At 34.8% G+C, this 27,897-nt stretch overlaps 1 protein-coding gene across 1 annotated transcript in view; it reads right to left on the bottom strand.

Moving 5' to 3' along the window:
* Positions 1–27,897, bottom strand: part of Iqcm (IQ motif containing M) — a 274,753-nt gene that overhangs the window by 54,520 nt on the left and 192,336 nt on the right. The window contains exon 8 of the mRNA XM_021247888.2: positions 5,770–5,928. Within this exon, the coding sequence (XP_021103547.2) occupies positions 5,770–5,928 (159 nt within the window). The remainder of the gene's footprint in view (positions 1–5,769; positions 5,929–27,897) is intronic.

Raw genomic sequence — 27,897 nt, 5'->3', positions numbered from 1 at the left:
GTTAATAGTTGCTAAGTACTAGATGCAAGGGTTATATTGAAACATTAGTCTTCCAATTTTTATTTTAAAGAGTTCAGCAATACAGCATTGAGGTGTACATTGCTGGAAATGTGAAACCCGCACCTCTTTATCAGAGACCTGATGCCATCTTAGTATCTTCTTCCTCAAATGCTTACCACCTGCTTGATAAATTGGGTTTAGAGGGTGGCAGACTCATGTCTGATTTTATCAATAAAGTCTAAGGAAAAATGGAATTCACACAGAATAGTTTTCTTCCAATAAATGAGGGAGTCCTAATACATCAACCTAAAGAAGTTTTAGTAACTTGAGTACAATTGAAAAACTTTAATCAGATAGAGTATAGCACTCATTTTTATCTTTCTCTTGGATGATTCCTATGAGGATATTGCTACTGAAAGTTTTAACCAACTGAACTATGTAGACATAAAAACTTTTTCCCATAAACAATTACATTTACTGTGAAAACACATTTGCATCATTTGGCTTTAACAAAGAACACAAGAAGAAAGTTCAAGAAGCAGCAAGTGGAGGCTACTGACAGTAAATTTTTGGTAAAGAAGAGATGAACAGATTTATATTCAAACAACTTTCCAAGTTCAGACGGGTATGAAATATTTTCTTTAGTGACTACATTATTTTTCTCAAGCAAAAACGTACAGTAGAGGTAAATCCTGACATGAAATAACTATAATATATTGAAGCTAATCCAAATCATAATAAATTATATCCTATATTTGAGCAGTTATAAAATGTACATAGTTCCTTTCAAGTCAGAATTTCAGTTTTTCATTTTATAATAATCCTATAGAACCCCTCAAAGAATGGGTGTGGCTTATTTTGACAAAAGTAACAAATAAAAATATTTCAAAGACGTAAAGAAAAACTAGGGCAAATTTAAGAGGTAAAATAAATTACACACTTTCAAACAGTCACAAGAAAATGTGACAATAAATGAGATAACATTTATCCATAGAAGAACAAGTAAATATTGTAAAGTGCATTTAAATTGCTTTAAAAAGATAAATATAAGCAGTAGTAACTAAGATTGCGGTCATAATAAATTGCACACATACTGGATTATCAAGTCTTATTCCAAGTTCTGTCACTAAAATACAATGGAAAGACATGAAAAAAATGCCTAGAGAAGTGTCAAAAAATCACAGATTCCAAGGAGGTCCTCTAAAAATACTTTATATGGTCAATTATAGAAAAGACAGTCATAATAATCTATGCTTAGCCTTTATTTTGTGAATATTGAAAAAGTTAAACTGGACTTAAGGGCGTATAAGAAAAGAAAGGCTTATTTATACTATAAAGTTGATAATTCTAAGATACACAAAAGTCAGACTTGCATGTCAAGAACGACTATGTAATTGGAGTCTTTAAGGTTGGGATAGAGTCTCACTTGGTGAATATGTGTCAAATCTTGCCTAAAAGCAGTGTAACAAACTGAATGACATAAAATGATGCTTTGTACTTTTTAAATCAGTAACAAAACAGTGATTAAGGCAGGTAATCAAGTTTTGGTGTTAATTGCATAATTTAAATAACATATCTTATAAGGGTAAGTAGAATTTATGATACCAAGTGTTGCAAATTATATATTAAAAAGACTAGCAGTAGAGCTAGAGGTCTTTGCTCATTACTCGGGATCTGAACTAATTCAAAACCTTAAAGTAATACAATATGATTTCAATTAAAATGGACCATTGGTTTCAGACAGTGATTTAATCATCCATTTATATTTCCTAAATGATTTCCTTGAAAGATAATGACTAAGCTACCCCTTCATGGTATATCCATTAGAAGTCCAAGAGCTATAGACTTAAGATGTTCCACAATGTAATCTACAGCTTCCAGGTTGAATATTAAGCAAGGTCGCAAAAGCGTACTGAAGGACAGAAACAAACTTAGTTTTTGTGACAGGCCAGAAGGTCAGAGGAGCTCGAGGACAGAGTTTATAAGGAAAAACAACTGATGATGTGTTAATAGGCTAGCTTTCCAAAAAAGCCTTTCTGAGCTAAGTTTGACAAGATATGTATTCCTGGGGAAAAATTAAAGGCTTTGTACTTGATCTGATTAAAAAGTTATTCAGAAGAAAGTCTTTTTGTACCTTAAGCAAATTAAAGTTATCACTCAGCGTTCCAGTTTCATATATGGAAGCCACTGTTGTAAGAATTATGAAGTATAAAAATATGGATAACCAGGAGAATGTTTAGAAAGTGCAGTGTTAATAGTAGACAATTTGTTAGGAATTCAAGGTATTTATAGAGCATCTATGACTCTGTTAACTATTTGTTGGTTCTTACTGATAATACATCTCTGAATCTACAAAGGGAAATCAATAAACAAGAGTGCTTACATCGTGAAGTATTAATATTGGAACACATCATAAATTCCCAGAGCTATCCTCCCTAAAACGTTTATAGTAGGAGTTACTTAGTTTCAGAAAGCACTTCTGTAATAAACTAATCTTCTCAGAGGCAAATGCTTTAATTCACTTGTCAGTCAATTAAATAACAACTGTAATTCAAAGAGATGCAAGGCTCTGGTCACTTACTAAGAGAGAAGCGGGGGAAAGATCACCGTAAAATCTTGGAAAATGGAGTCCTCAAGGTATAACATAAAGCCACTGGCATATTTCTTATTTGTTTTATTTTAAAATATTTGTGAATGGAGTCTAGACATCAAACACAAATCTTTAGGACAAAATAGAACATTTTCTAGATATTTTAGGTGAAAACTGCAAAGAAAAAATACATAGCAACCTGAGCCTCAATTCATGTTATGGAACCCAAACTGCTGAACTTAACATACTCTTTTTCATTATATTCTTTTTCTCTCCCTGTTGTTCCTGTAGTTTGCCATAGAACTAAGTACTGAAGTACTCCTTCACATGCACCAGTCAGAAGAAATTCCAATGAATTTCTGAGTTTGTCTGTTAGTTTTTATTTATTTATTTATTTATTTATTTACTATGGTGCTAGGGATCGAAATGAGGGCCTCGCAAATTGCCACCGCACCATATCTCCAGCCAATGATTCTCTTTAAGTAAATTCTAAAACACAAGGTTAAGTTTTCATGCTTAAAGAGAATATCTTTCAAAAATATTGCCAAAATTAATGTCTCACTATCTTAGTTCTTTATGTTTTCGACTTTCATTTTATAACCTTATTGAGACAGGAATAATAAAAATGAACTACACAGTGTATCATTTGATGAGTTTTGACACGTCTATGTCCACAAACAAATCACCACAATCAAAATGTTTTCATCATCCTAAATTTTTTAACCCATTATTCCCACTTCCACCCCCAACTCCAACAACCCATCTCCTTTGGACACTACCAATTATTTTACATTTCCTAGAATTGTATGCAGTTGAACTCATACAATATACACTCTCTTTTGTCTGGCTTTTTTCCCTCAGCAAAATTATTTCATGATTCATCCAAGTTGTTACATGTATCAATATTATCAAGGCTTTTTCTTTTATATTGCTCAGTATTCTACATGAGCTTATCATATCTTTGCATTCATCTTCAGATGTGCACTTGAGTTGCTTCTAGTTTACGCCTTTTACGAGAAAAGATTCTATAAATTTGTACAATTTTTGAATGGACACATTCTTTTTTCTTACATCTATAGGAGTCTAACAGCTGAATTGTATGGTAGGTATATGATTAGCTGTATATTTGACGTTTTAAGAAAATATCAAACTATTTTACACACTGTTCTATTTTATATTAGGATAACACTAGTACTCCAGTTTTAACACATGATTGCCAATGCTTGGTATGACCAGTCTTATCATTGTAGCCATTTGGGTAACTGTGTGGTAATGCTTCACTGTGGTTTAATTTACATTTTCCTAATGACTAATGATGGCACACCTTTTTATGGGACTGTTAGCCAATTGTATAAATACTCTTTCCATTTTTTGGTTATTTAAAATTTTTTTACCTATAATAAAATGTATGTTACTCTAAGACTCCTTCATTCTGCCTCTTGATAGAACCCTACCAGCAACATTGAGCTGTGGCAAACACAGGCCTGATATTTGTTCCTATAGTTTTGTTTTTTTCCAAAGTGTAATTTAAATGGAATCATACAATACATGCAGTCTCTGAGTCTGGCTTCTTTCACTTACCATGATGCATTTGAGATTCATCCATGTTTTGTTTATCAGTAGTTCATTCCTTCATATTTATTGTTCTATGGTGCACTACTGTGTTGATGTGCCAAATTGTGCTTATCCATTCACCAGCTGAAGAACATTTGTGTTATTTGCAGCTTTTGGTAATTATGAATAATGCTGCTATATGGACCTATGTATAGGTTTGTGTAAGAAAAATAAAATAAAGCTTTCGTTTACCTTGAAATTTTCCTAAGAGTAGGATGACTGAGTTTTATGGTTAAAGTATGTTTAATTTTATAAGAAAGTGTGGAAATATTTCCAAGGTGGCTGTACCATGTTGCAATCTCTCAAGAATGTATGTTCTATATCCTGGCCATCCTTGTTAGATCTTGTATCGTTAGATTTTAATATTTTTTATTATAGTCTATCTGACAGATGAATAGAGGTATGTCACCATGGTTGTAATGTGCATCTTTTGTCCTTGGTTGCCAAGTATATACCTTCTTTGCAAACTTGATTTTGACAAAAGTGCAAAGTTAGTTTGTAAGAGGACAGTCTTTTCAACAAGCACCATTAAAAATTTTGGATATAAATATGTAAAAAAAAAAACCCTTCAATCTACACCTTGAACCATGAACAAAATTTACTCAAAACCTACCATACATGAAATATAAAGCATAAAACTATAAAAGTTCTTTAAAAAAGAAAACTTTCTGGCTATAAGTCCAGCCAATATTTGTTTGCTATGAGAAAAAAGCATTAGTCATAAAGGAATACCACAGTAAATTATAGATTTCATCAAAATTAAAAGTGTCTAGGGGCCAGGGATCTAGCTCAGTGGTTTCGCCACCTGCCTCACAAGCGGAAGGACCCGAGTTTGATCCCCGGTACCAAAAAAAAAAAAAAAAAAAGAGTAAAAAATTTAAAGTGTCTATTCAAAAGGTATTATTGAAAGGAAGAAAAGACAAACCATGTTTTCGAACATATATGTGTTAAAGAATTTGCACCCAGAATATCTAAGGACTTGGAAAACTTAAAAATTCTAAACAATATAACAATGGCCAAAAGAACAGATGCTTTAATGAGAAATACACATAAATTATAAATACATTAAAAGATGTCAAATAACATTATTTACTAGAGAAATTCAAATCAAACCAGACTAGGATACTAATACATGTCTTTGGGGCTGGCTAAAATTAGAAAAACAAGTAAAAATATAGCTGTGGAACACATGGAGCTCCAGCATCTCTGCTGGTGGAGAACTTAAAATGGTATAATCACTTTGGAAAACACTGTAGCTAAAAGAAAAACATATATCAATACATAGTCTTGTACATGAATGTTTGCAGCAGCTTTGCTTGTAGCAATGCAAAAATAAAAACAGCCCAAATGTGAGTGGTTAAGCACATCATGTTTCCACTATTCTCGAGAAGGCACCAAAGCACAAAAGGGTCACTTTTTAAATTGCAGGCAAACCCTCTAAGAAGAAGCACATGGAACATTTTATAGGGCCTATATGTCACCCTATGCCATCTAACGATGAATAGGAGTTATTTAGCAGAAACCATCATTTTTTTATTACGAGAAAATAAAGCTGAGCATCTTACCGATATATTTGTATCCTTCTTCTCCATTGACAATGGGCCTCAGCCACGTTGACTTGATACGGGTGTTATTGGCCACACGCGCACCACAAGGAGGGTAGAGTGTAAATATCATTTCAATTGCCTGGGACTTTTTGATCAACTCATGATATTTTTGTCTCTCTGTTTTTGAAAAAAGAGGAAATATTTTAAAAATTTTAAGTTTTAGATATTTTACAGAAGGTTTTACATTTTGCTTTTAAGAAACAAATTACAAACTATTTAATTTGATACTAAGAAGTACATTGAAAACATGAATTTTTTTTCATCAATTATGCTACCAAAAATCTTGACTTTTAGGACACTGACTCAGCAAACAAAAACTGAAATTACAAACTGGGGGCTGAGGGCCAAAATCAGAGTTTTCTGTCATATATGGTTGATAATTCCTTGCAAAGTTCTTTGCAAAACTTAAAGAGTACTGGCTTTACTGATATTACCTTCAAGTGCTATCAGTTTAAAGCGTGTTTGTTAAAGCCTTAGAAAAGAAATTAAAATAACCACTCTACAGCATTCACATTACATATTCTACAATCTATACATATTTAAATGTCATTAATTAACAGACTCACATTAATCTGAGAAAAATATTATAAGCAAATGTAAAGCTGCATCAACTGGAACTACTGTAAGAATTAATATCCCTAGACTGTCTTTAAGAAAATATAAAAATGCATATGCTTTGAGTGATTTTTTTGATCAGACCAACATTTAAATAACACTTATTAGGTGCCAAAAATTGTTTCAAGTTTTTAAAAATATTAACACACTTAATTTTCATAACACACCTAGAAAGTAAATCCTATTATTATTTCCTTTTACATGAAGAAAACTGTGACCCAAAGAATTTAAATGATTTGCTCAAGTCTTAGTCTGTAAAGGAAGCAGAGGCATTTGGATTATCTACAGAAGCTCTTAGTTGCAAATAAACCTTTATCAACCATACAGGACATGCATAGCTAGTAGATAAGAAAAGTCCAGTTATGGCCCTTGGTCCTCCAGTTTGTAACTTAGTTTTGTTTGCTAAGTCAGTGTCCTAAGATTCAATGAAGCAGTCTACCAAGCACCTGAAATGACTCTGCCTAAGAAATATTTCAGAGAAGGGTGGGGGATTTAGCTCAATGGTTCCACCACCTTCCTCAAAAGCACAAGGTCCTAAATTCAATCCCCAGTACAAATATATATTTCAGAGAAGAGAGGGACTAATATAAACCTCCATTTAACCTTATTACATTTCCCTTTCACCTTCCTCTTATGTGCTTTTCTATTGTTAAATGCCACATTTCCAGGTAAAGAAAGTATAAGGCAGTATAGCATAATGATTAAGAAAGTAGCAGTGAGATAGGTATCAATCTATTATCTCACAACTCCAAATCCATCCTTTATTGTCTTCCTTATGAAACTAAAATACCCTTTCCTGTTGTATGGCAGAATTTTAAGTATCAACTACAGAGAACAACTGAGTGAGCACCTCAGAAAACCTCTCCACCATCCACTGAGGCACAGTTCTGCCTTCTCAGAAGAGACATGCGCCCCAATGTGGGGGTGAGTGACCTTCTTTAAAATGTCTTTCCTTAGGTCCCCCGCCTCAGGCCTCTCCATGTGCCCATTATTCTCAATTCCTTTGGTTCTTTCTACACCTTAGCCAATAATTAGTTAGTCCAACCCTTGTCATAAATAATAATTCTTCACATTAGACTCTTCTTGCTCAAATTAATATGTAGTTTCTATCTCCTCACTGAACCCTATCACACACAGACAGATTTAGAATTCTAATGCTTGAACTAGCTTTAAGATATGGAACTATTAAACCAATCAATTTCTCACACTTCAAATTCATCCTTCATTTCTCCCTTGTGAGACTAGAAAATCCCTTCTCTGTCACATGGCATCATTTTAAGCATTGACCATAGAGAACAATGGAGAGAACTAGAACTAGAGAATGATAGGGCTCTTCCCGGCCTGAGAGCTTATAGTACCATATCTATTACAGCATCATGTCTATAAGTACTATATGAGTGTATTACAAGTTTTCACATGGTACTATTTCAATGACAAAAGTTGAGACTTGGGAATAAATATGTTAATGCATATTTTAATATAAATATATTATAGGGATGTTTCTATTTCTTTAAAAGTAAAATGTTAAAAATTATTCCATTCTAACCAAAACAAACCCCAAATCAAACACATGCTCACAAGTGTTCAGATATGTCTAGAAATCAAATATATTACCTATATAATTCTAAGTCTTGCTTTCTCATCGATAAACAGAAGAAAAGGAAGTTAGAAGCACTGTGAAAATGAGGAGTAAATCTTGCTTTCCCTTTTGGCCCTACTCTGACTTCTAGGATTTGAGCAGGGAGATGCTCAAGCAATGGATGACTTTTCCAGGTGTAAAGGACACTAGGGAAAATTACCTCACAAGAAATCATATAGTTAAAGTAACTAAAAACCTAAAAATTTTCTTAACATACAAAATAAGGAAACAGAATAGAACAGAGCCTCTCTTTGAAACTGTGAAGAAAAATCGTGAAATAGAAACAACTAGGAATAATTGCAGCTGCTTGGTTTAAAAGGACCGAATTGCACTTAAGGCTTCTCTACTCACCAGAATTTATATCTTTTTAATTCCTTTAGTGTAAAAATCTTGTTTAGAAATTTTATTTGATAGGATTATGCTTATTCGTTTTACTAAAGCACTTCATTTTCCATAAAGGCAAATGCTTCAATTTCAGGCAAATAAAATGCCCACATTAAGATCTAAGTAGTAGTGAATAAAGAACTGCCACTTTCTCTTACTTGCTAAATTTATCTCCAAGATAAAAGAAAAAAAGCTACCTCGATACTAACATTAAGATCACAGGTCCATTGTCAGCAGTTAATGAAGGTTTTCTTTTACTATGAAAATTATGTGTTAATTAACATGCTAATTTAGCCCTTGTAGCCATTTTTCAGGTACATGAGGCTTTCAGTATAGGGGTATTATATGTGAGTTTGGACTGATAGGCAAATAATCGATAACCCATTCTAAATGACCAATTTCTACATGCTCTACTTTTAGTATCTTGTCATTGTTCAGTTAAAGCACTTTATGTTGCATTCATTTTCTTTGATTTGAAATAAGTGAATGTCATACTTTTTTGTCATGCCATTTTTATCTAAGCTTTTTTTTGTTCATTAGTAAATTTAAAAAGAAGGATACCAATTTATCAATATGAAAAATTATGTATGTTTTGGAAAAAGGAAAGTGAATCTAAAGCAGCCCATTCTTAAAGTAATGAAACTTTCTTAAAGTTAACTCCTTTTAAGCTGAAATATAAGGCTTTAAAGATCACTAATGGAGGAAAACATTAATATTCAAAACCAAAGGTTAAAATAGTTAAGAATGGATTTAACATGCCCCTGAATGATACGTAACTTGTTAAAATACCACTGGCCTCATATTACAATTAAATACTGACATTATTTAATTTAAAGAAGCACAAAAATATCTATAACACTTACAATCTATAACACTTAACTGACAATAAATAATACAAATTAGGACATGAATTCATAAAAAGTATAGCAAATGTTACTACCCATATTATACATTTCATCAGAATGTTCTTCACTATAATATTCAAAGCCCAAATCTGAAAATTGTGCCCTTAATACATATCTTTGTAAGTTCAGTCAAAATTCTACTAAGAAATAGAAAGTTAGGGAATTAGAGCCATATGTCCAATCGTCAAGGTACATTTATTTCAAAGGGTCTTACTTTTTTCAATGGAATAAGATATAGAGATCATAAAGAAATATCCTAACATTTTTATTTCATTTTCATGGTGATTTTATTCCTTATTTTTTCAGACATTTCATGGTTACAGAAAGCTAAATGACTTTTTTTCTCTCTTCATGACGTTTAGATAGAAACACAGGTCATTTTACTATATATAAATAAATCATACAGTTGTACTATTATAGAGAGCTAAGTTAGTTAGAAATGAAATACAGACAGAGAGGGACTTGGCTCGCAAAGATGTTAGTAAAAAATAAAGACATTAAGATTGTGGCCAGAGATGCATCTCAAGAAGGCTGAGCCTCAAGACAGAGATGCAATGGCCAGGCCCCCATGCCTCCTTCAGGGGTAAGCAGTAACGGGATTAGCACCGCCTGGCCCGGGAAATCCAGATAGGAATCGGTCGCCCAGGTGAGTGACCAGAGAATAACTTCCCCAGAATGCCTTCACTCTTTCCGTGTACCCTTGCTATGTGACTTTTCCCCACAATGAATCAATATTAGCTAGGCCTCTATACTTGTAATCCTATAGGCTTATCACAGTTTGACCCATGTGTACACACACAGTGACTGTGCTGCACAAATTACCCCCGACAAAAGGCCTCAGTGGCCACCCACTTCAGAACCCTCATGTCCCTCGGGAGCTCTCTCAATAAACCTTGCCTATTCTTAACCTCTACTGTCCTTTGGAATTCACTCTTCAATTTCAGGGGACACAAACTCCGCACATTTGACATCTAGTAGGCTGGGAATTATATTTGTCCTATATCACTACCAAAATAAATTCGATTCAAAATTCCAGTAGAATTATAAGGATTCCTTAAGAGCAGGGACGTTCTCCTCCTCTAAAGTGCATGTGTATGTGAGCATGTGTCTGTATTGAAAGTGACACAAAAACAGTCTCACAAATGCCTGAAATTCTATGACTCATTTTAAGTCCTCAAGTTTTAAAACATGACCATCATCTTCTCTGAAGGTCTAAGTCTTCATATGGGCACATTACATTCATTAACACGACTTCACTATGACAGCCTAAGGACAAATACTCCTCCCACTTTACTCAAAATGCTTTCACTGGTGAAAGTAATACAATAACCAAGAAACTTAAACCTCAACAGAATAGTGGAAGTTTTTATTTGGTGCATCATAAATAATTCACAAGACATTGCTTTTTACTTTGTTTGGAAGAATATTTTAATAAATTTACCTCCTGGAATGGAGGGACAAAATTTCCAATTAAGTGTGACTACTCTTCACTGTTAAGAGTTAACAGTATTTATATCCCTAAAGGACAGGGAGAAATTCAACTGACCTTTAGATTATTCATTACTAATGTTACTTTTAAAAGGAATATTGGGGAAATTGCAGTGAATTACATACTTAAAAAATTTAAGTATTGTTTTCTCATACTATTTCAATCCCTTTGAAAAATGTAGTAATTGACAGTTGACTATAATGGGATTGGCTCACAGCTTTACTGAACAATTACATAAGCCTGGCATAATGTTTATATATTTTTAAAGATTTATCTTAGTTTTCATGTGCTTAGGACTCTTTCTAGATTCAGTAGACAAAAAATACTACCATTCCCCCAAAAAGAAATCCAAAATAAATGGGAATCTTTTTTGATGTACTTTTCCCAACTGAATATCAAATAATTTTATTTTATGTATTTTTAAAATACTAAATACTATCTTTCAGAATTAAGCCATTGTTTACCGTTTAAGACTTCATTTGCCAGACTTGTTTAGCTTTCTGAATCCTAGCAAAGACGTCTATAATTTGAGGTCTGTCATTTCAAAATCTTGCTGGGCAAAATCTATCAGATGCAAGAGCTGAGAATAATCCCGTGATCTGTAGTTCTGCCTTCTGAATCATCCTGGTTAATTCACAAAGGTACAGCATTATGGGTCTGTAGCTGAGTGGATTTAACAGTCTGCAGTCTGTTTCCTCCCCATATCCATGAGTATCCTTCTCTTATTTCTTACTGTCTCTGCCCCTTTTGGACTAAGCTGGCAGTGTCCTCTTACAATATTCTCAAAAATCTTGTGGTTTTCCCGTGCACATCATGAAAATTCACTCCATTAGATATTCTGAGGCTTCTCCAAAAACCTCTCTTGAAAATCACATCCCCAGTCTTTGGGTCTGCTTAGATGACCAAGAGTACATATGAGTCACACATCTGTTCTCTTCACTCAGTCTTTGTGTGACCGAATCTTCTAACTTTTTAAAAATCTTATTAGCATATTACAAAAAGGCTATCCAGCCAATTTCTCAGGCTTCCCTCAGAGTATCCCTTCCTCATACTGAATCTTGCCATTACTGCGCCTTTCACAGTATGGATGGGTTGAGCGCTTCCCAAATCATCGAGTCCTGGCTTCTTTTGTTTAACAGTTCGCAAACTGTGATCTTCCCTTTCTTTTCACTATATATAGCAGAAAAAAATTTAAAAAGGCTGAACTTAAAATTCACTGCTCAGGAATCTCCTCAGCTGAATGCTCAAGTTCATACCCTACAAATTTTACTTCTTGCATAATTGTAGGACAGAATTCCACTAACTAAGCTTTCTGCCATTATGTAACAAGGACCTTTTCTCCAGTTTCCAATAGCATGTTCTTAATTTCTTTCTGAGGCCTGACTAGCAACACCTTTAACTTCCATGTTTCTACTAACAGTTTATGAATTAAGTATCCCCTAATGAAATTCATATTTTCTCTACTGTACTCCTCACTTTCTTCTGAGTCCTTATGATCAGAATTATTTACATTCGTAATTCCACTAATCATCTGTCCCAGGCAATCTAGCATCTAAGCTTCTCAATATTCCTCCAGCCTCCATCCTCTCCCCAATTACCCAATTGTAGGTAATCCAAACAGTCAATGTTCAATCGATAGAAAAGTAGAACCAATAGGTGACATATGTTAAGAAATACACTGTGAACAGATTTTGGCATATTCAATTGTGGGGATTGACTAGGTAAATTCCAAATCCATAGAACAGATCATCAGAAAGGATAGGTTAGAACTTTTGCATACAACATGAAGTGATATGCACAGACATAATTTCTTACACGGAAGGCTTTAGGTCCATTTTAAAAGCTTGTCACCTAATTTTACCATGGCTGCCCAGATATCCTAGGGTAATTTTTTATGGTACTGGGAATTGAATCTGGGGTTTAGTGTATGCTGGGCAAGTGCTCTGCCACTGAGTTACACCACTGGCTCCAGAATGATCTTGTCTATTTAAAATCAACTGATTATGTGCTTCAATTATATCTACAAAATGCATTTGCAGCAACATCTAGATTAGAGTTTGGTGAATAACTAGAAGCCAGCTGTAGCTTAGTCAAGTTTGCACATCAAAAAGCTAATGAACTTATGGATAAAGTTTAATAAACTTAAGCATATAAAAAGTACCCTTTGGGACCCCAAATCACTTCTAATGGGTTGTAAGAGTTGGCTTCATATTCCCAACACTACGAAAGAAAAAAATCCCTATAAGAATCTGAGAAAATTGCTAACATAAGAATTTTATATGAAGGTAAATTAGAAGACACCAAAAACTATTTCTAGGAAATATAGCTCTCACAGTCTCTTCCAAGAATCCAACAAAACAAAATAAATACTACATTTTTTTAAAATAGAACAAAAAGTCAAAATAAACAATCAAGGAATGAAGAAGTCAATGGTAAAAGAAAAGGAAAAAAAGAAAGGAAAGAAAGGAAACAAAAGGAGGAAGCAAAGAGAGAGAAACAGTTGGAGGAAAGGAATGGCCTGGTAAGCATTGAATTCACTTAACTACATAGAAATACAAAGTCAAACAACTGTAAAACTTGTAGAAAAGTCAAAATGTCATAAACATTGAAATTTTTCAAAACAACTAGAAGATCTTTTAAAAATTCAGAGGTGTTTTAGAGAAGTAAAAGAAAGTATGTTTCTCATTTTATTAATAGGGTGTCAGTGGAGGATTTTCATAAGGTAGGAAATATGTAAGTATTTAACTTTCTAAAAACATTCTTTAAAGGGACCAAAAATAATAATAAGAATAATCCCTGATAAAGCTAAACTCTCAGTGGGTAAATAGTATTTTTACCTATTTTGTTGTCTCCAACAATTTAAAAGTGTAGTTACCAATGAACATGGAAAAAAGGATTTATATTTTCTTGCTCCATTCTCCAAGTGAAGTAAAGGTGTTTAGAAAGAAAAATTTGCTTGATTCTCATGATATAATTTTTATAAACATGTACATAGTATGCTTTTTCTATCATACATAAATGTAATTCTTCAAGCTGTTTTCCAGATCTAAGCAAACATTTATCAATGAGGAAATCTAACAATTTGCATTTGGGAAACAAGAGGTGGTTTGTGATATTTTTCTACATACACGACAGGCAAGTAGCAAAACTTCAGGGGTTTCTGTATGTTATTTCTTGGGAATATAAGGCAATTCAGTTTATTTCCCCTCAGGTTATCTTTTTTTCTGAAAGAGCAAGATTAACTGCTTGAATAAAGATAGGCTTAAATAATTTACGAGTATGTATGTGGTCCACTGTGCTGTATTTAATTTCCTCCATAGGATAACAAGCTTAAAGGATAAAAAAGAAATTAGCAACCTATCATCTCTTCATTTTAGTGGAGCTTTAAAGAAGATTTCTCTAAAATATTGTATGGAAACTAAAGAAAAACATTAACAGTTACTAAGATAAAATGAATTGGCAGAAATAATAAACAGATTGTTTTTTGTGGTTTGTGGCAAATTGACAGGAGATACTAAACTGATAGCAAATATGAGCCCAACACACTGTATTATCTTGATTGAATAGGGAACATGTTCGTGTAATGTAGGTTCAGGAAATGCATTGAGATAAACATGAGAAACAGTACAAAATAAGGAGTAAAAGATGGATGAATTTGACTACATTAAAATAAAGGAATCAGAAAAAAAAAAATAAATAAAGGAATCAGGGGCTGGAGGTGTTCCTCAGTGCTAGAGCACATGCTTGGTATGTGAGATCCTGGGTACAACTCCCAGCACCAAAACAGAAAAGAAAAATGACTCTCTTTCCCTTCAATGACTATTCTCTTTTGAACGAGAAATAACTTTTATCAGAATAACAGCTAAAATGATATTTAATACACTGTGATTTACTCACAGTTAGAGTGTTTGCTGTTTTCCTTTAAACCTGAGACATGGGGAAGAGAAATTATGGTGACAACCAGGTTTTCCATGTGAACAACATAACTATAGTAGGGCTTTCTAGACCACTTCCTTCCTGCTCATCAGTGTGGTCCTCTTGGTTCACACTTAATGATAACTAAATATAAGTGGCTAAGAGAATGGTAACTAAATGGACAAGAAGGCTGTCAAGGTACAATAAATGGATTCCTGAAAAGACTCGTGGGAGTGTGTTGTGTCTGTGTTTAGATGTATGTATTTATGTCTGCCTCTGAGTTTAGATCTATTACTTCTTGTTTTTGTTTTTGTTTTTGTTTTGCTTAAATTCTTTTACTGGTACATTTTAGGTATACGATACGTTTACATTTATCATTGGGCGCTTGTACCTGTACATGATGTATCTTGGTTCTTATTTTTCCCTATTCCTTGTCCTCCCTTCACCCCCTCCACCCTTCCCTATTTACAAATACTTTGTTTCCATTTTTTTCTTTTCTCATAATTTTCCTTTCCCTTCTTTCCTTTCCCCTTCCTCTCCCACTTATCCTACCTCTTTGGACCTTTTCTTCCTATTTCAAATTATCAATTATTCATTTTAATCATTTTAATCCTTATTCACACTTTCAGTTTCTCACACTAGAGAAACTATTTGGTATTTACACACGTGTGTCCTATTTATTTCACATAAGAATATGGCCTCAGTATGCATCCATTTAGCTATAAATGTCTCTAGTTTCTCATTCTTTATGGCTGAGTAGTACTCCATTTTATAAAAAAACCAAAACAACCCACATCTTCTTTATCCAGTTTCCAGTTGATGGCCACTTGGGCTGTTTCCAAGCTTTAGCTATTATGAACTGTGCTGCTATGAACATGGGTGCACATATATCGCTGTGGTATGATTCTTTTAATTCTTTGGGGAACATACCCAGCAAAGGAATAGCTAGGTCGAATAGGACCTCTAGCCCTAGTTCTTTGAGGTATCTCCATACTGATTTCCACAGTGGTTGCACCAGTCTGTACTCCCACCAACAATGGAGAAGGGTTCCTTTCTCCCCACACTCCCACCAGCATTTGTTAGTGGTTGATTTCATGATAGCAGCCATTCTTTCTGGGGTGAGATGGAATCTCACTGTTGTTTTCATCTGGATCTCTCAAATGACCAGTGATGCTGAATATTTTTTCATACACCTATTTGCTGCTTTTACTTCTTTGTCTGAGAAATGTCTGTTCATTTCAGGTGCCCATTTTTGAAAGGGGTCTTTAAATTTGGGGGGTCTGATTTTTTTCAGTTCTTTATATATTCTAGATAGTAAACCTTTGTCTGAGGTAGAGCTACTAAAAAATGTTTCCCACATTGTAGGTTGTCTCTTAGCTCTGTTGGTGGTTTCTCTTGCAGTGCAGAAGCTTTTCAATAAGATGATATCCCAGTTGTTGATTCTTTTTGCTAGTTCCTGTGCTACTGAGGTTTTGTTCATAAAGTCTTTTCCTATGCCAATGTCTTCAAGAGTTCTACCTAACTTATCTTCCAGCAAGTTTAGTGTTTCTGTTTTAATATTTAGTAGATCTATTACTTCTAATATAGGTTATTGTGCTTTTTAGCTTATAGACAATTGACACTCCAGGTATCTAATTTAGAAATTAAGATTGAAGTAAATATAATAAACCCGAATGCTGTTGATTAAAAACATGATTCTAATAAAAAATAAGATCAAATATATGGTTCTCACTCTCTGGTCCAAATGGAAACTTATGCCCAGTTTAACTGAGCTTATGCTCTGCTAAATCTTGCCTGTGTGTAGGATAATTGTAATCTTCATGACATAATAACATGAAAGGTTTTATGAATTCAACATTTTTATCTATATTGTTCATCTATACATTCCATTCATAACAGGTTGACAGCTATGTCCTGATGATTTATCAAAAAATCTGGGCTCTTCCATTAGGTTTTTTATATCAATATGTTTTCCTTAGAATTGTAGTAGTAAATTAAAAGGGAATATGTTTTATCCCCTGAGAAATATGACTGCCCATTCATTTATGATCTTTTAATACTGACTTGGTTAAAAATTTCATCTGCTATACTTAGTCTCATGAGATCAGTGTTATAAACTACTGAATGTGCTCTATTTATTCCACAATGTTAGCATGTAAACCTCAAAGTGTTTGCCATTATTTCAGAGAAAACACTAAGGACTAAGAACACATATATGAGAATAACTACATTCTGATGCGTAATATTTTGAATAAAATTATCATGTTATTTACTAAAATTATTAAAAATATATTTTATTGTCATCAGAAATTTGGAAAGCATAAATCATACTGTCTCATTGGTGGCACTTAATGCCTAGAGATATTCCTAAGGAAGCTGCCTTTAAAGCGGACTCATTCTTGCACCGTGACACAGAGTGGATTCTTTGCGGTAAGCTAACTGGCCTGTGACATAACTGAATCTATGATGCAGTCTTTATTACATGCTACATTCAAAAGAGCTAGCTGACTCAGATATGAATAACACTGAAACTTTTGAAGAACAGAAGCCTATGTCAATACCCTTATTTTTAAAATTTAAGATGGATAATGTCATTTTACTGGATTTAAATTGCATAGGTGTAGCAGAAAACTTGAGAAATTATTATACCAAACTGAAACTTAAAGAGTTTTTTACGTGGCACCAAGACCTTAATTTTAATAATTTTTGGATATGGTTGAAGAAAGTAATGGATCTTACATTTATTCATTATTAAGTAAACAGTTAGATATCAGTTTCATGTTAAAATTCAAATTTAAAACATTATGCTTTCTTTTAAATTGTACATATAAATACATTTCCATGAGGCATTCATTTAAGTAGAACATTTCATAAATAAATTCATGGTAAAATATACTATTTCAAATTCCTTTAAAATTAAGTCAATATAATCAGTAACAATTCCATAAAATCAAAATTATGAATCCTAAATGTATTTATTTTACATTTATTAAAGTGAAATTCCAGTGTTAACAAGAACATTAAATTCCTGAAACAAAATATTAACCCATGATGTTAAAACACATGAAATGTAAAATTATTTGTTTATTTATGAGCAATTCTTATGTGCTACACACCAGGTAATAGAGATAAAAGTAGACCAAAGAAGGCTTTTCCTTCATGGAGTTAATGATCTATTAGGATACAAGATAGACAGATAATAAATAAATGAGCAAATTCATATAAATTATTACTTAATAAAAGAAAAGGACATAGTGATATGAGAGAGAATAAATGATTTGGGTGGGAGGAGGAGAATGAGCCCAATTAGCTTGGTTTATAAGGAATTGCTTTTATATAGTTTGAAAACAAAGACTATTTATAAGGATACAAATGTCAAATTCAATAATATAAAATTCACAGAGTCTGGTGTCCAATAAAAATGAGCAGCCACACAAACAACAATGAAAACACAAACAACACTGAAGAGAAAAATGAAATAAACCTACAAATACCACAGATGACAGAATTAATAGCAATCTTTCAACTATTACTATCACAATACTGCATATGTTCAAGAAGTTAGAGGAATGAATGACCAAACATGTCAAGTAGTGGCATGAATCAAAACATAAGGAAGACTAAAATCCAACATACAGAAATGAAAAATATAATGTCTGAGATTAAAAAAAATTCCTGATGAGATTAATGGTAGATTATACATTGCATAAGAAAGACAGGTGAAATTGAGGACACAGAAATAGTAACTATGTAAAATGCAAGAGGGAATAGAGATCAAAAAATTTAAAGAAAGTTTCAGTAATGTGGAACCAACATAATATAAGTGCAATGTAATTCCCCTAAAGAGTGGCGTAGAAACAAAATAAGATACTTGAAGAAATAATAGCCATTTTCAAAATGTAATGAAAACTATACATTTGCAAGTCCAAAAGCTCAACAAACCTGCTCAACGTGAATGAAACTATCATGATCAAACTTATAAAACTAGTAATCAACAATCATGAAGGCACTGTATTGGTTAGGTTTCCACTGCTCAAAGAAAAATAGCTGACATCCAGAACTTACAGGGGGACAGGTTAATTTTGCCTCGCATTTAAGAGGTTTCAGTCCAGTTGGCTGACCCTGAGGCAGAAAAATTGGGGCAATAGGACATGGTAGAGGAGAGCTGCTCAACTCATGGCATCCAGGAAGCCGAGACAAGGTTGGAGCAGCAAGAGGAAGAGCCCTGGGACCAAATAGTCTCCAAGATCACACTCCCATGAAGCCACTTTCTCCAACCAGCTCTCCCCCACACACACACACTTAGCCCATTCAGCTATGAACTCATCAGAGGGTTAACCCAGTACAGAGGTTAGTACCCACTGTCCAGGCATCTCTCTCCAAGAGTTCTTTAGCCAGGAAAGTTGACAATTAATATTAAGCAGAACAAATATCCAAAGGCAAACATCACAGTAGCAAAGTTAAGAATTAGAAACAATGATATTTCAATCCTTTTTTCAAAATAATGCATAGAATTAAAAATTGGTAAGGACAGAGAAGAGTTGGATAACATTATCAACTTATTTGACACTGGTAAGACATTTCAACAACAGTAGAATACACTTTATGTTCAAATGCACACAGAATACTTTCTACAATTGACTCATAAAATTTCCATTAAAAAAGTCTCAATAAATGTCAAAAATTCAAATGATATACAATATTCTAGGATTAAGAAGGAACAATTAAAAACATTGCCGGAAAATCCTGAAGTCCTAGAAAATTACATAAAGCACTTCAAAAAAAACAACTCCAGAGTCAAAAAGAAAATTGGAAAATATTTTGAATTTGTGAGTTGTCACTAGAGCAACAACTTTGAAATCTATACTACCAAATGCCTAGATTTAGAAAAGAAATACTCAAATATCTAAAGACTATAAAAAATAAAGCAAATGAAGCCCAAAAAGTTACACAAGAAATGAAAAACTGCAGATAATAGCAGAAAACAGTGAAATAACAAATGCTGATTCTTTAAATAGATCAATACATTGATAAGATTTGGGCCATTAGATAAAACAAAACAAAACAAGAAATCTAGTAGCAAGAATGACAAAGATCACATCACTATAAGATCTATGGATATAAAAATGATGATGGGTATATTATGAACAACTTTATGCTAAAAATCAATAACTGTGATAAAAATGACAAATTGAAAAACACAAATTAGCAAAACTCACTGGAGGACAAACAGGCTGTACTTGGGACAGAAAGTTAATTCATAAGTAAACACATGACCACAAAATACCTTAGGGTCACAAGGGTTTAATAATGTATTATACCTATTTTTTTTTTTTTTTTTTTTGAGACAGGGTCGCACTGTGTAGTTCAGGCTGGTCTTCTACTCACTATGTAGCCCAGGCTAGCCTTGAACTTGTGGCAATCCTCCTGCCTCGGCCTTCCCAGTGTTGGGATTATAGGCATGTACCACCACAACCAGCCTATACCTAATATTTAGTGAAGAAATAATAGTACTTCTGTAGAATAGTGTTCAGATATTTGAGCAGGAAGAATGTTTTTCAAACTGTTACACGACTAAGAATTCTTCCAATATAAAAATATATCAAAGATCTTATAAGAAAACTAAAAAAATATTTATTCATGAACACAGATGGAAAAATTCTTAAAATTTTTAACAACCTAAGTCCAACAATGTACAAAGAGAATCAAACATTATGAGTAAGTAGGTTTTACTCTAGAAGTCTGGTTCAGTTTAACAATTAACCTTGAGACTCCAGAAGAGCAATAGATTGATAATAAGCCAAGTAAATTTATGGTGTCAGCAAAGTGGCCAACTAAAAGCTCCTAGCATTCTCCACTACACACACACACACACACACACTCCACAACCACCAACAACAAAAACTACAAACAACTAAAGAGCACCGGAAATGAGGGGATAGGTAAACTATGGAGCGCAGAATCCCAGGATAGGAAGGAAGAACTGCCCTTACCATCTCATTTCCCCACATGAGAGTATCTGAGATCCAAGAACTTCTCCTTCAGGGGAAAGATAAGTAAGAAGACCCCGGCCACCTCCATCAACCCAGACACCTACACTCTGCTCCTGGAGATGCAGCTGGGCAGCCCGCTGACTACAGAGGCTGAGCTACGTCCAGAAAAGGAGCAGAACCCATTTCCCGCGCCTGGCGCAGGCCTTGGTCCACAGCGTGCTGTTCTGCCCATCCTGGACCTGGGGCCACAGCTGTGGTGCGTCCTGCGCTGAGGAGGAGCAGCCACCGCGGTGCCCATCCCCGAGGCTCAGCCGCCCCTGTCTGGCCAACCCGGAAGGGCAGCTCCCTGGGCCGTGCTGGGCTTTGCCTGGGCCCAGTCACCGGGGCACCTCCCTGACGAGCCGGCCAAATGGTGTCCTAGGCACCGCCACGCAGGACGTCTGATGGGTCACCAACATCTTCTTCGCTGTTTTCCCAAATTAAAGATCTTTTAAGAGGCTCAGGGAGATTAGGTTTGCCGCACGTTCCTTAACTCTAAATGAGGCTATGGTTCCAAACACAGTTTACCTGATTTCAATTTTTTTCTCTACATCATACTCCAAAAAAATCAATCACTTTTTTTTCCTTGAAATTGTTAGAGTTCTTCTCTCTCCGGCTAGTTTATAACTAGAGTTACCAGAACACTGAGAATCTCTAGTTCTTGGGTTACATTCCAATTTAGAAAGCCCAGAAAATAGCATCCTAATGTCCACAGCAGATACACAACGCCCTGGAAGTACCTTCTCTGACTGTCCGCTTAGCCTCTCCTTAGTTGCTCTGGTCACTATCAATGGAAGAACAGAATCAGGCTCATGCACATGTGCCCTGCTACAAAAATGGCAAGCTCAGTATTGTGCCTTCTTTTTTTTTTTTCGGTGCCGGAGATTGAACTCAGGTTCTTCCGCTTGTGCAGCAGGCGACGAAACCACTGAGCCAAATCCCCGGCCCAGGTGCCTTCTTTTAATAATCATTTCCAGGACAGATTCTGGCAAAGATCTACTCACTCCAGCGTAGTTGATTTTTAAAATCTATATGAAATCTGAAGAATTGCAAGATGAGTTATAGAAAATATCAAGTTTTTGCTATTCTGATCAAAATAAATACATAAAAAAATTTAATAGAGGTTAGTTGCCTCTTTTATATACAAAACTCATATAAACTTGTCTTCAAAACTGTACAACGATAATCCATGAAAAAAATACTGGGCCAGATGTGGTGGTGCACATCTGCAATCCCAGCACACTGGGGGGCTGAGGCAGGAGAATCCTAAGATTGACGTCAACCTGGGCAACTTAGCAACTTTAAAAATTTTGAAGAGGGCTAGGGATGTAGCACAGTGTGAAGTCCCTAGGTTCAATTCCCAGTAACACATGCACATACATGGAAGGAACGGAGGGAGGGAGGGAAAAGAAGTAAACAATGATGCCTGTACTGTATTTTAGAAATGAGATTTGGGAATTAATTTAAACACTTCTTTTGTCTGTAACTTTAACATTTTATATAGCAACCATACTTCTTTCTGAAACATGGTAATTGGATTGCATGTATTTTAAGAAAGAGAATTATTAAAGTAAGAAATCCATGTGTACTCATTACCCCTACCCCCGCCACACAAGGCATAGTGATTTGGTTTGGGAAAGATAAATGAAACGCCACCACATATACATCAGCACGACGATTCCAGAAAGGAGAGAGAGTTACAATGACTAGTGCCCTGTGAAGCAGCATACAGGGGAACTGGGAGACAGAGCTCACAGGGTGAACACAAACGTCAGAGTTTGTAAGCAGCACAGGAAAAGATTTCAAACATCTTACTGAGAAAATAAAAACTAAAGTTTTTGAAAAATGCTTGGTTTTAAACATGAAAGTGATAATAACACAACCACAGTCTTAATCACTTAAACACCCTACCTATGTGAGAAATAATTGTATTGCATTAAAGTCAGACCAATAAAGAATGCACAAGAGCTTCTTTAAAGCCATAAACAATACATTTGCTGAATAATTTTAAATACATATACAGAAAATGTCTAGAAAAAAAGACATGATGAAACCTTCTATGATCCTAGAGATTAAATTTAGGAGCCAAGATTAATGAAGAGCAATAAGAAATAAATGAAAATACTGAAAGCACCTAAATTCTACATTATAAGTTTATTCACTAATCCTCCTAGGGGTTTTCTTTTACTTTTCTTAAATGCCAATCTTAAAATTGAGAATCCCTGCTATACAGTAGGTTTTGATTTATTAACATGTAGAGTGCAAGATGGAAAAATAGGACTTAATTTTCTCTCAGAAAAGAATGGACTAGTGGGCTGGAGATTTAGCTCAGTGGTTCCAGCACCTGCCTCACAAGTGCAAGGTCCTGAGTTCGATTCCCGGTACCAAAAAAAAACAAAAAAGACAAAATGTGAAAGATTGGAAGAAATTCAAACTATTTTATCCATTGTTATTCTTAGAGACAAATTAGTTGCTTGTCCTCAACATTTTGAAAGCTAAATCAAAAGCTAATATTTTTGTAGGTAAAATCGTTTCTCTAAGTAGTAAGGAATGGAGAAATTTAATAATTGATTTATAGGTTGCAAATATGTAAATCCAACCTACAAAAACTATCTAGTTTCCATTATCCTCTGTCAAATACTAGGTTTGGGGACTATGCTTTGCCACAGATTAAATAGTTTATCTTTTGGGTGCCCTAGGCAGCCATCCAGTCTAGTAAATGGCTAAAGTAAGTCATAACAATAAAGCTAGATGGAGGGTTTCTGTTGTTGTAATTTTACTTTCAGCACCACTAGATTACAGTGCAGTGGGAGGATGAATCCCTACCAAATGCCTTCAAAACGTTCCCATATGTTTCACAGAGCAGCTTTGACTATGCTGAAACGCAAAAGTCCTAAATACCTTAAGAAACACACTCACTATTCTAAACAGTTGTTAGGGTCACATTTCCAAGATGAACGTGAGATAATGGCTGCCTCTCCTTTCAATGAGATGAGACACACAGGATAAAAACTGAGACTGCTTTGTGCCATGCTCTGCTCCCCACGGCTCCCCTCAGGTCAGGGACGCCATTCTCGGCCACTGCCCTTGGTCTTGCCAGTCTGTGGCACACAGTAGGTGCTCGCTAAATGTTGGTGGACGGATGAACTGAAAACCGAATCATAAAGCAAGGACTACAAAATCAAAATAAAAACTTCTCTCTGATTTTTTCCAATTTTTTTACTGTGGTAAAATATGCAACAAAATCTACCAATTTTCCCATTGTAAGTGTGCACTTCAGTGGTATTAAATCCATTCATAATGTGTAACCCTAACCACGATCCATCTCTGGAATTCGTTTCATCCTGTACAACTGAAATGTTATGCACACTGTATGAGAAATTCTGATTCCTTTCTCCCCCAGCTCCTGGAACTACAATTCCACTTTCTGCCTAAGTAACTCGCATAAATGCAATCATTCAGTGTTTGTCCTCCTATGACAGGCCTCATATCCTCAAGGTTCATCTATGTTGTAGCCTATGTCAAAATACCCTCCCTTTTTAAGGCTAAATAATATTCCTGTGTGTTCATACCATGTGTTGCTAAACCATTCAGTCCTCAGTGGACACGTGGGGTACCTCCATGTTTAGCCATTAGGGAACATGAATGAACACAGAATTTTAAAATATCTTTTCAAGACCCAGCCTTCAGTACTACCGAGTATATAACTAGATGTAAGATTGCTGGATTATATGGTGTGATTCTATGTTTAATTTTCTGAAGCAGTGCCATACTATTTTCCATAACAGCTTTATATTCCCCCCAACGGTGCAGAGAGAGCTTAATTTCCCCACATCCTCATCAGTACTTACTCTGTTCTATGTGTTGTAGATAGAAGCCACCCTAATGGGTATGAGGTGTTGTCTCATCACAGTTTTGATTGGCAATGCCCTAATGATTAGTAATAATGAACATCTTTTCAGGTGCTTATTAGCTATTTGTATATCTTCTTTGGAGAACTGTCTGTTCCAGTCCTTTGTCAGTTCTTTAAAATTGGGTTGTTTTATGTGCTGTTCAGTTTTGTGAGTTCTCTATATATTCAAGATTCAAACTTCATGTAAAATACATGATTCACAAATATTTTCTCCCATTCTATGAGTTGCCTTTTTACTTGGTTGATGGTGTCCTGTTTTTTTTTCTTTTAATTTCAAATTCTAAGTTTAATTTGGTTTTAAGAAGTAGATGTAAACATACATAGCATATTTTTAGGTATATGAACTGTCCACTCTAGAGTTACCAAATAAATGTTTGAATTATCTTGAGAAACATAACTGCCTTGGGTTAAAAAATCTCTGGACGCAAAGGTGGAATTTTTTAATAGCATGCTGTCATGTGAAAGGTCTATAGTAATATACCCATGGATGTAAAGAAGGAAAGAAAGAAGGAGAGAGGGAGGGAGGGATTGACTATATAACATCAATAAACAAGTAGGCCCAGAAAACTTCATTGCTTTTTAATACACACTTTTGCCACACATACTGAAAGGAACTGATAATCACAGAAGAATACTTACTTTTAATGGAATAAAAGTGCTTAAAATGATTTTTAAACATCTTACTGGTTCCACACACGCTTAAATATTGCATCATTTCTCTTATATGGGAAACCCAAAATATAAATAAAGAGCAAAAGAGAAGAGATAACAGGAAAATAGATCTTTTGCATAAGGGAAGGAGACCAAGAAAGGGAGGAGAGGGAATGGAGGGGAAGGAAAGAGGATGAAAAAGGGAACTAAGATGTGTTATGTACGGGTACCAGCTCCCCGTGAGGAATGCAATCAGTATAAACCAATAAAACATACTGCAAACATGTACCAAAAAAAAAAAAAAAGGAAAAAACATCTTGCTGGTCCTAAAATACTCATGTTACACACTTTGAAATTTTTTCCTGTTAAAAGAAAAGTCAATGTGAAAATGTGACCTTAATGTAGTGATTTACTCCAAACAAGGAAAGGACCACATAGAATGCTACTCTTCATGGTAAGGTAGCATGCAATGATGACTTTTACTATGTTGTAACATCAAGATTTCTCCTTGATAAGAATTTTTAAATACCCACTATGCTTATGAACATCTGTCTTTGTTTACATCAGCCTAGATTAGAAAATGTCAAAGAAAAGAAATACAAGAAAATATATTACTTTTGATTTTATTTTCACTGTTGAAATTAATTGGAGAAAAAAATAGGAAAGATGGCAAGGCAAATTTCTTATCAATAATAACACGAAGCCAATGCAAACTGAAACGGTAATTTACATATATCCATCCTGAAGCTATAACTAGCAGATGGACCATTTTCAAGAGATTTCCATTAGAACAGACTGAGTTTTATCAAAACTTAGATTAGTCTCAATAGAAGTATCTTGTCTGGCATTGTCCTATGAGGCTGCTTATTATACTGTCAAGGAAAAGAGGTGATACAAGACTGAAGATTGAAGAGATTAAGGAGAAACCATATGCCTGGGATATAAATGGTCAGTGGTTGTGGCATGCATAGAAGATAATACATATGGGACTCCCTTCAAGAAAACTAAATCTAAGCTAGAAGAAAGGTATAGAAGGCCAAGAACCATTAAGAAGCAAACTTCTATCCCTCAAGAGCCTTCTTTTTAAATAAAATGCCTAAAACCTCCAGTGTTTTCCAGGCTTTAGCTATTATGTACATAATAGCACCTCTTCAGATAAACTGTACCTAAAAGGGTTTATATGTAAAATCTATTAAGTGATCTATGCACTGAGGACCTTGTTAATGTTAAAATTTTATATCTGTGCTGTCTAAACGCAGATGACAATTTGGCAGGCTTAGTGTGTACCCGGGGTTCTGTATTTCTATCATAAGCCCAAGTGACATGGATACTGCCGTTCTCAGAGTACACTGAGAGGAAAGGTTCTCACAGAGGGGTTGGTCAGGGTACGGGGAGGATCACTTTCAAGGGCAGATCCAAAGCACAGTACCATTTCTTCAAAGAGAAAAGCCAGAATAAAGATAAATAAATGTAAAATAATAGGCCAGTCTTACTGTCTGATCATGTTCCCTTCACCATCTAAAGACACGTGTAGAGAGGAAGTGCATAGAGACACAGATGCAAATGAAAAATTGCTCATTCCCCATCTCAACAACAGCCCTGACCACCTACAAAGAGTACCCCAAGCTGATTTTCAATACAGCAACACGAAAGTTTCTGATGGCTTGAATTTCTGTCTTTTCCTGTTTATCTCCTATATGGCTTTTCCGCCTTTTTCCACTTGAAGCCCATTAGTTATCATGGAAACAACAACTCTAGTGAGAATGAGAATGGAGACATGAGCATTTTCAACTGAGGCAAAGTGCCACGAATTACATTCAATTCTCAAAGCTGGGTTTACACCACAGTGGGAGAGCAACAAAATTAAATCAGAAATTAGACTGCTGAATTATTCTGCATACAACACTAGAAGGCAGGCTGCTCACCTCTGCAGGAGAACATAGGAGTCTGGAGCTGCAAAGATTAGGCAGTGAGCACCACAGTGGGAGAAAATGGAGATGTAGGAGGAAAGGATAAATAAAAGTTTTCCATCCCTGTTCTACAAATTTCAAATATCCTTTTGATGTGAAGTGGTGGAATTACTACATTTAAAAAAAACTGTCAGAACTTAGGGAAATAGCATGACAGCCATCATTTAGGGAACAGCTTCTGGTTTGGAAAAATGAAAAAGATACTCACATAACATAAGAATTACATCTATACATGTGGGTAAGGTGAAGACTCCTAACCTCGAGGGGTCCAAGAAAATTCTGAACCTGATTCTATAAGTCATGAAGACAAATGATGATCAAACAGAGCACTTTAGAATGAACTGCCATAAACAATGAGTGAGCAGCTTACTGCTACTATTAACCATAATTAGGGTTTGGAAGGAAACAGAAGCCAAATGCAATATAGGTAATTGAAGAACAAGCTTTTGCTAACACTGGCAATCAAGGGTTGTTAGTTTACAGACTCTGAACGTGTTATATGCCCTGAATCTAGTCGATTTTTAAGCAGGTAGTGTACTTCTTTTTCCTAAGAAGGTATAATCTTAGCTAACA

This window comes from Heterocephalus glaber, unplaced genomic scaffold (assembly GCF_053883595.1).
Source record: "Heterocephalus glaber isolate CG9 unplaced genomic scaffold, H.glaber_assembly_v1.0 deba00000613, whole genome shotgun sequence".
NCBI lineage: Eukaryota > Metazoa > Chordata > Mammalia > Rodentia > Bathyergidae > Heterocephalus > Heterocephalus glaber.
Note: the sequence above shows the minus strand (reverse complement) of the source record. Positions and strands in the feature narration are given on the sequence as shown.